This window comes from Tigriopus californicus, chromosome 10 (assembly GCF_007210705.1).
Source record: "Tigriopus californicus strain San Diego chromosome 10, Tcal_SD_v2.1, whole genome shotgun sequence".
NCBI classification, from domain to species: Eukaryota; Metazoa; Arthropoda; class Copepoda; order Harpacticoida; family Harpacticidae; genus Tigriopus; species Tigriopus californicus.
Window position 1 is genome coordinate 1,080,890 of NC_081449.1, and position 11,933 is coordinate 1,092,822.

Consider the following 11,933-nt stretch of genomic DNA (forward strand, 5'->3'; position numbering starts at 1 on the left):
AGGATGCTTGGAATTGTAATTGATAAGTCTTTGTCCTGGAGGAGCCATCTTAGCGTCCTGGAAACTGAGCTCAGGGGGCGGATCGGGATTCTGCGCCTCTTGTCTTATCAGTTTCCGAGTGACATTCTGTGTGGTTTGGTGCAGGGCATCTTTACGTCAAAACTAATTTACGGTCTCCCCCTGCTAACCAATCCAGGTGGGGGAGGGCCTGATGCAGCCCTTGAGCGGCTCCATAAGCTCCACCGCGCCGCTATGAAGGCTGCTCTTTGTGTTCCTTTCCATGACCACTCAACCGACAACGAACTCTACCGACGTTCTGGCCAAAAGCCTGTGGCCGAGATAGCCTTGACTTCCTTGAACAACCTGACCAACAACTGCATGGTGAAATATAACTCTCACCCTCTCACTAATGGACGTGTGCAAAAATACCGACAAGAAAAGATGACCAGCCAGAACAGTAACCGAAATACCACCCCAACCTGTCAAGGAATCCCTCATAACAAAGATGGTCGAAAGTTTTGAGTGTTCTCAAAAGACTGACGTTTGATGCCTCCCGTTTCTTCTTTCCCTATTTGCCTAGGGCATGGATTTCTAGAAGACTCTTTTTTTAGAAGTCCGTGCCTGAGGCTAACTTATGTACAACCCCACGCCATATTCCAGGCCGGGTCAATCAAAGGGAACAACAGCGCTGGTTTACCCAACCATGTTTTCTGTTTCACGGCTCCGATCTCGGGATCACCCTCTAAAACAAAACAAAAAATTGACGGTCATATTCTCTGTCAGGTTTCTTTGTGCTTTAGAGCGCTATCAGGAACACACAATACGACTCCTTGTCAAATTATATTTGGATGCCATAGCTGTTCTGAATTTTGCCCTTATAGGGTTAGAAATGTCTGAAAAAAGGTGGTAATGTGTTCATTGTGTCACAATGACAAGGCATTTAGTTGTTCATCGAATATTACATTGCTCAAGGCAAGCATCTTTTCGCTTATTTACATTTCTTACGTTTATTTAACTAGGTGAGGCAGAGGGCGTTACCTCCGCCCAATGGAAAGGACAACAACACGTTTGCTTCGTCTTTTACGTCAAATATTAGTAGGAATTTTGCCAACTCACCTGTTGATAACGGTTTTTTTGCCAAACTGAATCATGGGCCAGAAAGTCCTGAAGTGGGATAAAATCCACAATATCCTCCGTGTAGTTGAGAGAAAATTTTGGAATTGACCCAGAGTGCTCTCTTGACGTCAGTATCGCTTCATAAACGTGAACCCCAATTGACACGACACACATGAGCAATACAATCGTTGAAAAAAACTGTAAAGAGTAAAATTTACGTACTTGCATTAATCTCACCACAGATACAGTTGAGAGAAAAAGCCAAGACGACAAAAAAATGGGACTCCAATTAAAAAACGGTAACTACGGGGAAATGAAAATGAATCTATATTTATAAGTAAAATACCTATATAAGCAATCATTCGTTCATCCGGGCCTGGAAACAGGCTCAGCTCCTGCAACCTTTATAGTATTAGCATGCTGTTTAATCATTTCATTCTGGCATAATGGAAAAAGCGGGCCAATCATTTCAGAAGCTAGAATTTACAGATTTTTTAATCAAGTTAAAAATTCAAATGGTTCACCGTACTTTAAACTAAAATATTGGAGTATTGCTCAGAATAACAAGTCAGCGAGTTCACTTTTAGTATTGTGGAACAAAAGAACAATATTTTTTTGCTTTTTGGATGCTCGGGTCAGAGGGTTAAACTTCGTTCAAAGGTGACACTTGTCAAAAATCGTCAGCATAATTGTTTCGACAGTGTCATGTCTGTATCAGATTGGGTTTCCGCCTATGGGTGTTATAAATAAAGGCTTATGAATCAAATACTTCTTGCTTTTGAAATGAATTTGTCACTTAAGTTTTTAAATTGGAATGTCTGTTTTCCTACCGGGTGCGTAATAGTTAATCCAACAATCAATTACTATTATGCCAAGCTCTTAGTCTCTATTGCTTTTTGGCTTGGCGCATACTCTAGTTTTGCCATTAGGACAGCTGTTTGTTTTGAAAGTATTCAAATCGGATGAAGGATGGCTTTGTAATTGCAAAAAACGAATCGAGGTGTCCGCCCTTCTTCCTGCGGGTGACACTCCCACCGAAATTGAAAAGATGACCAACGTGAACATGAGCATGGTTTACAAGGTCAAGAAGAGGCTGGAGGCCGGCAGGGGCCTTGAGAGGAAGCTCGGTCAGGGTTTCAAGCGAAAGATTGCACCAGATGCCATCAAGAACGCCATCAAGGCTGAGTCACTCAAGTCCATGCGTGCCCACGCCAAGGACATCATGTCATGTCAGCATCCTGGAGTCCAAGTTCATGACGTGGGTCAGAGCCACATTCCCTGGCAAGAATATGCTTTTACAGCAAGATGGCAACCCAGCACACACCAGCAAGAAGGCCCAGGCATTGCTCTCATCCAACATTCCCTTCTGGGACAAGACCATGTGGCCACCCTACTCGCCGGATGCTTATCCCCTTGTTTACAGGGTGACCAGTATGTTTTAGGGCAAAGAAAAGGCCAAATATCTCGGAAAGGGTTGAATTCACAAAAAAAAAATATTTACAAGAAACTAATAAGAGACATAAAATTCGATAATTAAAGCATTGCTTATTCACAATAGCCTCCTTTAGCTCTGACGACGGCCCTGAATCTCTTCTCAACTGACGGGCACGAATCACGAATGACTTCACCATCAAGATCGTCCCAGGCACAGAGAAGTGCAGCTTTTAACGATTCAATGTTGTTGTACGAGGTTCTCCCATCCCTCCTCTTCAGGATTGACTAAATGGCAAAGTCCATAACGTTCAAGTCTGGAGAGGAGGGGGGCCATATTTCTTTTGCCCAAGACTCCTCAAAATTTTTTTGACACCAGCTCTGTACCTTCTTGGCAGTGTGGCTGGGGGCTCCGTCCTGCTGAAAGCAGTACGAGTCTTCCCAGTCCTGAGATTGCATCCATGGTAGAACTTCTTCTTCTAGCATCGTTTGATAGACATTTTGGTTGACTTTAACCCCTGCTGGAATGAAGATTAGAGGCGTTTTCTTCCCGCATGACGTTACGCCCGCCTACACCATCACTGAGGCCGGATGCTGTCTCTGAAAGAACATTATCTTATTCACAGGAACCTTCAAGATATCTTTGCTCAGTTTTCGATCATTGTGGCTGTTATGGACTGCTTGAACAGTGAAAATTTTCTCATCTGTCCCAATGATACTCCGGTGCGTGCTTTCCCTGAGCCAATTGAGGATCCACTGCCCCCTGGTCATCCTCTTCTCCATAGTTGTTGCACTAAGAAGTTGACGTTTCTGGAACTTGTATGCCTTCAACTTCAGATCATTTGTAACTATTTTTTGCATCGATTCTCGTCCAATTCCAGCCTCTGAGGCCAGTTTCCGGATTGAACGCTTTGAGTCTCTGACAACCTTCATCCTGGTTGACTTGATGAGATTTTTCGTCCGTACTGACCTCGGACGTCCAGACTTTGCTCTGCTGCTGAGAGAGTTAGTCTCATTGAACCGTTTGATTGTGTAGGAAACTGTACTTTTGCTCACTTTCATGGCCTTTAGGGTCACGGCAATTTTTCTTGAACTGTATCCTTCTCGGTGAAGTCGCAGTATGGCCTCTCTGGTCTCCATTTTAGTCTTTAGTCTTGATTTTTGGGGGTTTCTTTAAAGTCGAGATCAAAACATTACTGATGCACTTTTCAACAACAATAGCCCAAAATGCGCGGCAATTTCAAATAAAACGAATATATCTATTTAAAAAGTGCCCTAAAACATACTGGTCACCCTGTATTCTTTTTGGCCCCATGTTGATTCCAAAGCCTATCACGTCTAGCACTCAAATATTGAAGCCCTCAAGGCCGCCGTTAATGAGAACTGGGACGCCATGGATCCGGACTTCATCAGGAAGACATGCAAGAGCTACAATAATGATTGTAAGTAGAAAAGCAAAAGTCTAATCACAAAGATATTCAGAAACGTCGTTACTTTAAGAATGATTATTTTTCTTCTTTTCAAAGTATCAATTTGCCTAATTTGCAAAGATCACGTCAGATGCACCTTTTAAAAATGACGCAAAATCCTAAAAATAATCATGGAATATACATGGCAGGTTTCCTATTCCTTAGTTCTTAATGTTGCAATGTTAGTTTTCTGGGTTATACTTAAACAATAATCGACTTCCTAAGCGGCGTTTGCTTCAGATGTTGTCAATTTGTAATACAGCACGTTGCTTCACTTGCTTCAAAAGTTTGATTCGACTCATCAGGAATGATCGGTGTCCGTCCCATTGAGGGATATTCCTGCTCCGTCATCACAATCAACATTAACTATTGCATCACCCTCGGAAATGTCTTCAGTTCGGCCTAGGGCTAGACATTCATGAACCATTTGAAGGAAGAACAAGAACAAGATCCTAGGCACCTGGCACGCAATGCTCAAAAACTGAGAAAGTCGAGATCACTTATTCATACTTACTCTCCGTAACATCGCATAGGGAATATCAGGCAATTCAAACTACCGCGAAAAACAAGAAGCTGGCGAGATAGAATGGTGCGATAGTGAGGGCAAGATGACCAGCCAACGAGCTTGAATGAAATCTGTCAATTAATTACAACTGCCGGCTTGTTCAAGCAACAGGCTTTGGATATTGACATGGGATAGCAATAATGTGTCAATGCTACACCAAAAATTATTTTTGTTTCAATCTTGTAACACAATTCTTTCGCTTATTGAAAATTCGTTTAGCTCATGGCGAACGTTGGTCGTGAATTTAGTCTAGGCTTTTCCCCAGCAGGATTCGACACCCAAGCCAAAAAGTAGGGCGCCGAACTTGATCTTGAGCCCCTTTTCCTTCACTTCACAAGCGTATTTCGGACGCCCTGTAAGGAAAGAGAGAGGTGTGCTGGAATCAAAGTATTATTACTCTTCAAAAAGATCACTTTGCTGATGATTAATATGATCTTCTCACTAGCTCGAGTAGGCACTGCTAACTTCGTTAGTATAATAACTACTGGCCTCAATTGTGACAATGCCATTCACTTGAAAGGCTTTCAAAATGAATGGCTCTCAAAGAATATTGCTCGAGAAAACACCTGTTCATCCAATGAACACTTTAAAGAAATGCTTGTTTGAAAAAATAATCAATGCCGAAGAATTAATGATTAGGAGGGATGTTAAAGTTTCAAGCGAACCTACCAATTGAAGGCTTCAAAACTACATAAAGTAATTAAGTCGGAAAAGATAACAAAAGACAGTGCAAAAATGGAGAAAAATAGCACTAAAGAATGATCTGGGATAAGCTCAATAAGATTTCTTCCCTTGAGTAATATGTGGTAGGGTGATTTATGCGTTGGGCCGGCCAAAACTTGCATCGTGCAACTTTAAAACCTTTTACATCGCCCAGAATTCTCTGAAAATTTCATGCAGAGGAAAACTTTGAAATTATATTATCAAAGGTTACCATTTTTCTGCGATATGTTTTCGAATTTCAACCATTCAACCACAAAAATGTATTTTTTTCAGCAATTCCTGGAAATAAAGTAAGGCCAAGTTCGGAGCGGAACATTTGCCGTTGATTATAGAAAAGTTAGGGGAGCGCGGCATTCTTTCAAGGCTGAAACAGAAACCGTCCATAGATGTAGCCTTAGACAAGACATTTTGAGTTTTTGACGAAGTTTGCTCCTCTCTAGCAATCCCTGAATGTTTTCCGAGAGGTGGAACAACATCCATAATTCTAAAGTTTAGGGAGCATTTGTTCAAAAAGAGTGACAAACTAGAAAAAAGGATTCAGAGCAATTCGAATCCAGTAGTTGTGGCTAGCCTTCAAACAGAGTTAGAATTGATTCAAGGTAGGATTAAGGCCTCCATTGAGAATGAGCAGTTGAAAAAGGAGATGAGAGTGGTTCAGGAGGCCAGGTCGAATCAGAAAGCATTTTTCCCTTATACAAACTCTTACAGAAAACATGAAACACCCTGTAGGGCCTTCCAAGGTTGATGAGAAAGCCATACACATTGGTTACGGCTAACATTCTTGGAGATCATTTGTCTAGTGTGTTTCCAAATCCACCGAATTCAGGAGCTCTAAAGACGAGATTCTTGTGATTGGCGAGGCTAGTCAAGTTGAGCTATTAAATGATCTTGAAGTCACAGATCAAGATGCATTGGAGTCCATCAGGGACTCAAGGTGTTCGAATTCTCTTGCTCCTGATGGTGTGACATCTCGGTTTCTGACGAAGTGCTCGCTGGCTCTTGCTCCTGTTTTCTCGTGCTTGATGTGTTGCATCTTGGATCAGGGCAAGTTTCCATTTTCACTAAGATTAGCTCACGTTGTTTCAATTTTCAAAGGGGGAGATAAGTCGTTCCCCAGTAACTATAGGGCCGATTTCTCTCACTTCGAATATTGCAAAGGTGTTTGAGAAGATCATCAAGGTCAAACTTGTTGATTTTCAAGAAATTATTCATTTTGTTCATATTTTTAATCAAGAAAATACTCATGAAGTCCTCCCTCCTAGCCAGCATGGGTTCCAAGCACATTTTTGCACAGTTACCCAACTGATTGAGCATTTAGATCAGGTTATTGAGGGATTAGAGAGCCATGAATCAGTCCATGTAGTTTATCTCAACTTTGTCAAGGCCCTTGATAAAGAAGATCATGGGCTTTTGCTTAAAAGACTTCATGACATTGGGATCCAAGGCATGGTTCTCAATTGGATAAGAAGCTTCATTCATGATAGGCAGCAAATTGTTCAGGTCGAGGTATCCCTTAGAGACATTCATGATGTCAAGACAGGTGTTCCCCAGGGATCCATCCTTAGGCCTCTCCTTTTTATAATATTTATTGCCCCACTTCAAAAGCTTAGTATTACTGCCAGCCTCTCTTCACATTGGTAAAAATACCCTTTAAAGTTTTGATGGCAATTCCCAAGCACATCTTGGCATTTTGCTCCCTCAGAAAATTAAGAGGAACAATTTTGACTTTATTGGTTTATGAAATTTTAGCCCACATAAAAAACTTACATACCTAAAAACATTATAAAAACTAAAATTTTCAAAAACCTACTCAATGTGAGTTGGGAGCACATTTAGTTAGCTCTTGAATATAAATTATGAGATCATCTGTTTCACCGCTTCTTAGTTACATGGAATTTACTGGCCCAAATTTCATCGTTTTTAGCCCCAAAATGCCCCGGTTATATGTTAATTCAATTTCCGAAAGAATTAATATCGATTTTCAATATCACAAATACAAAAGAATAGTTTTCCTCTTCTTACATAGTCTCACAATAGCTAAAAATGCTATATAATGTCACTTAAAACACACTAAAAGTGTAATCTTTGAAAATGTGTTTTACAATCATCATGTGTACACTTAGTTATGCATTCACTTGAATTCTGAAGACGGTACATACAACAGACAATGTTATAGATTTTGTCGTTTCTTGAAGACTTTGTTGAAACTGATTGAAAATAGCTTCTTTAAGGCTTCATTGATATTTGTGAAATTTTCAGTGACCACTCAACTAAATGTACCTTGGACGCTTTTAAAAATGAATTTTCAAAAATCTGCTTTTTGAGGGTTTTAGATATGGTTGTACAAGGTTTTAACTTAATTTGAAATTATGCAAGAAATGGAAAAATAATCTTTCATTTTTGCGATAGTGAAAATCGATATTAAATCTTTGGGAAATTGAATTAACATATAACCGGGGCGTTTTGGGGCTAAAAACGATGAAATTTGGACCACTAAATCCGATGTAACTAAGTAGCGGTGAAATAGATGATATCGTAAATTACGTTCAAGAGCTAACTAAGTGTGCTTCTAATTTATATTGAGTAGGTTTTTGAAAATCTTAGTTTTTATAATGTTTTCAGGTATGTAAGTTTTTTATGTGGACTAGAATTCCATAAAACAATAAAATCAAAGTTGTTCCCTATGACTTCTTGAGAAAGAAAAATGCCAATTTCTGTTTGGGAATTTCTCTGGAAACTTGATAGGGCTTTTTGAACACTGCGTCTTCTTATGGTGACAACATCAAATTGGTAGTTGGTGGGAATGGCCAGAACTAGACATCCGGGGAAGCAAGATCTCCCAGGCACAGTTACAGGCGGTTCCTTTCCTCCAAGTCTATGGGCATCGGGTTTTCCATCCGTTGGGCGATTCATCCATCCAGTGGGCGATTCTTCCATCCAGTGGGCAATTCTTCCATCCAGTGGGCGATTCTTCAATCCAGTGGGCAATTCTTCCATCCAGTGGGCGATTGTTCCATCCAGTGGGCGATTCTTCCATCCAGTGGGCGATTCTTCCATCCAGTGGGCAATTCTTCAAACCAGTGGGCGATTCTTCAATCCAGTGGGCAATTCTTCCATCCAGTGGGCGATTGTTCCATCCAGTGGGCGATTGTTCCATCCAGTGGGCGATTGTTCCATCCAGTGGGCGATTGTTCCATCCAGTGAGCGATTCTTCCATCCAGTGGGCGATTCTTCCATGCTGTGGGCGATTGTTCCATCCAGTGGGCGATTGTTCCATGCTGTGGGCGATTGTTCCATCCAGTGGGCGATTCTTCCATCCAGTGGGCGATTCTTGCATCCACTCTTCCCGTCTAGTGGGCGTCTTCCCGTCCTTTGGCCACGTAGGTCGGCTCAAACCAACTGTGCCATGTTCAATGGTCGTGTGCTGGCTTAAGAATGATATTTGATGCCAAGAGATGGAGGTAAATATAGGTGAATGGAAATGAGCTGTGGCGAGTAATGAGGGATGTGGACAAGTATGCATAAATGAAATAACAACAAATGACTAGGATACAACAAACTGGTGGGAAAAGGACAAACTGAAAAGATGGTCAAGTTCTTGGGTTTAATTTTTGACGAAAATTTGACTTGGAAAGATCGCATTCAGCAATTGGATAACTGTTTTTTTCGTTTTTTGTTGGAAGGAACGCAATACCCTCCAAACTGCGGTGTGTTCTTTACAATACACAAATTAAAAGCAAACCAGAGTAAGGACTTGAATACTTTGGGGGAATTCATGGTGTTGAGGTTCTAGTCTCTCTGCAAAAGAATGCCGTCAAAGGAATTGAAGGGACAAAAGTCAAATCATACACCAGCCCATTTTTCAAGAAATGGAACATATTAAAGATCAACGATTTGGTACAAGTGAAGAAGATTGCTATTATGTTCAATTCTGTGAATGGAAACGTTCCGGGGGTTGTGAATCAGTACACTTGCAAACAACAAAGGGGTAATCGGGTTGTCTTTGACTTTCCCTTCCTCTGACTTTCATGGTTCCAAACGCTCCCCAACTACCAATATCCTAAGGCCATCAACATATTTTTTTCCTTTATGGAATGAACTTTTCAATGGATAGTAACCGTTCAATTAGGCAATGGACTTCATATATGACAGAAATAATCACTCACTCATACTCAATTGCATAGCATACGAAATTGCAACTCACGTGGGGGATAACCATTAATGGACTCTCACAAGTAAAGACAAATTCCACTTATTGTTTGAGGCTACCTGTCTCCTCGGCCCCATGACAATAAAATCACCAGTTTGAACATGCCCTCCTGACTGTATGTCCAAAAGGAGGAAGGTCCCTGTTCCCTGTTAATAAAAACCCCATGGAATATGAGGGACCAGGGGTGATGTAGGTAACAATTGCTCAATTGTTTTATCACATTCAAATCCCCAAATACAAAGCCAAAATGGATATCTTTGGGCAGCATAATCAATAAAGAAATAAGTTATCCCAGAACTCTCGGAAAACCAGCCCGAAATCCCAGGGGACGGGATTGTCATTAGACTGGTGGAATACATGGGGACATCAACCATCGTTTCATTGATACATGAAAGGCTAACGACCTGTTCAAGCAAGGAGAACTCTCCTCTGACCCCTATGAGTGGGACCGTGACCTACCATGAGATATCTATCCGTTACCCAGTAGGCTGTTTGCATCACCGGTGGCATCTGGTTCTGGTTCGTCTCCGACATAATTTGATTGGTACGTCTGACACCACTCTGCTTGCGTTTAAACTGCGGCAGATAATCAACCCAACCCGGCAAGCCTTGAAGCCATCATCATCACGGGGGAAATGGCTGCACTTGGCATAATGGTAGGCAAGTATCCTTTCCCCTGCTTCTGATTGTCTGGCGTAGGGGAGCTGCGGACGTTCATGGGTCACCAGGAGCATAGCAGGATTCACAATCCCCAAGCTGGCTTTGAAGTTTCTCCATGCTACATCTACATTGGGGGCCTCCTCAAGTAGACTGGCTAGTTTGGGGCTCTTAAGTTTAAGTAACTTCTCATTCAACTTCATGTATAAGAGACCACTCAAGATCCTGAACACATAGTTCTCTTCCAAAATGACCAAACCCAAATCAGCTTCATGCCCTTCTGATGGAGCCAGGCCAGGAAGGCTGAGATGGCTTGCCAATTCTTCTGTTGATGACGGAAATAGTCTAGTCTCTGATTGAACAGGGGGCATATGACAGCAAAGCTCCGTTTCAGGGCCGCCATACACAATTCGTTGCCAACCTTTGGCGTGTTTTTTTCAATGACCTCTCCGACCGTTGTTTCCAACTCAAGGTCCAAGAATGAGAAGAAGAAAGATTGTTGATGCGGGAGTGTTGCTCTATTTAAGTTGGACGTAGAATATTACAACTTGAATTGCCTTGCCCAGCTGCGCATGTCTGCTGTCGTGGCCTCTTGTAAGAAATTTTCCGGCTGCAGGGTTGTCTTGACCTGGCACAACACGGACAGCCGCAAGGTATTTCCGTCTCAACATCCTCCCCCCTCTTTCTCGTTCCCGAATCCAGGCTCTCTGAGTAGACACAACTTCGTGATTGGGCGAACCATTTCTTCTTCTGGTAGCTTGACTTTGGCAGGTCGAACATTTGCATCTGATCCAGGGAACACTTCACGGTGTTCGGACTTTCCATCTAGCGCCCGGTTTGACATGGGATCCACCACTAGCACTTCCCACGGCAAAGGAGAGTGGATAGGTATTCCTTATTCCAACAACCCATACTTCATCAATGAGACAGTCCAAATAATGACAATGGCGCCTCGGAGTCATCGCACTGTAATCTCTAGCCGGGATCGTTGAATTTGGATGGAGCAACAAAAAATGAGTTAAGGCACATGGTTTGTTAGGATCTCCCGGTTCATAAATCAATGGCCGCCAATTGAGGAGGTTTCAGGCCTCCGCAAAGAGAAGTTGCATCTCATCCTCCCTAAATTGTCAATGACTCTTGTTCTCCTTGTCCAAAATCACTTTCACGGCCATTTTGACAGATCGCACCAAGGCCTCATGGGCATTTTGTGGCTTCACGACCTCTCAGCACATGATATTGTTGACGCACAATTGACAACCCGTGGTTTGTCCCTGGATGATTGTTGTTGACATGGATCTCATCTTTGGCGTCCAAGCTACGTAGAGAAAGGTTGCCAAGTTTTGGTTATTATTTTATTTGCTCATCATATTCAAAGCCCGAAATATGAAAGGCTCCATCGGGAGAAATATGATTGTGTGTGAAAAAAGGGAACGTGCTTCCTAGGCTAATTTAATTAGCAAGTTGGTCAGTGACGATCGGATAATTGCAGCCACACATCCAAGATCCAATCTGTCAGTGGGTGTTTTGGATCTAACATCAAAGGATGGCGACGTTCGTAGGGCAGTTCTGGCCTTATCCATCCGTCCTCCCGCCCGCAGACAGTCTTGATCATCCAGAAACGGAGTGAGGTTCGCCAAACAGGACGTTTTCTTCAACTCATCTCTCCTCCAAATTTAATCCATGTCTTGAGGGAAGCTCTCAAGCTGAGACTAGCGGATCAAATAGATCTGAACCCCACTTTCACTTTGCTCGTCGTTATTTT

The 11,933-nt window shown here is 42.1% G+C and overlaps 1 protein-coding gene across 2 annotated transcripts in view; it reads right to left on the reverse strand.

Moving 5' to 3' along the window:
• Window positions 1-5,118, reverse strand: part of LOC131888569 (beta-1,4-galactosyltransferase 4-like) — a 9,774-nt gene extending 4,656 nt beyond the window's left edge. The window contains exons 1-3 of one of the 2 annotated variants that reach the window (XM_059237458.1): window positions 3,604-4,027; window positions 2,935-3,544; window positions 1,117-1,314 (exon numbers count right to left, since the gene is read on the reverse strand). In XM_059237458.1, the coding sequence (XP_059093441.1) occupies window positions 1,117-1,314; window positions 2,935-3,033 (297 nt within the window). In that variant the 5' untranslated portion in view covers window positions 3,034-3,544; window positions 3,604-4,027. Of the gene's footprint in view, window positions 1-1,116; window positions 1,315-2,934; window positions 3,545-3,603; window positions 4,028-4,530 lie in introns of those variants that run through there. The other variant, XM_059237459.1, reaches the window with a different exon arrangement.
• Between the last annotated feature and the right edge of the window lie 6,815 nt (window positions 5,119-11,933).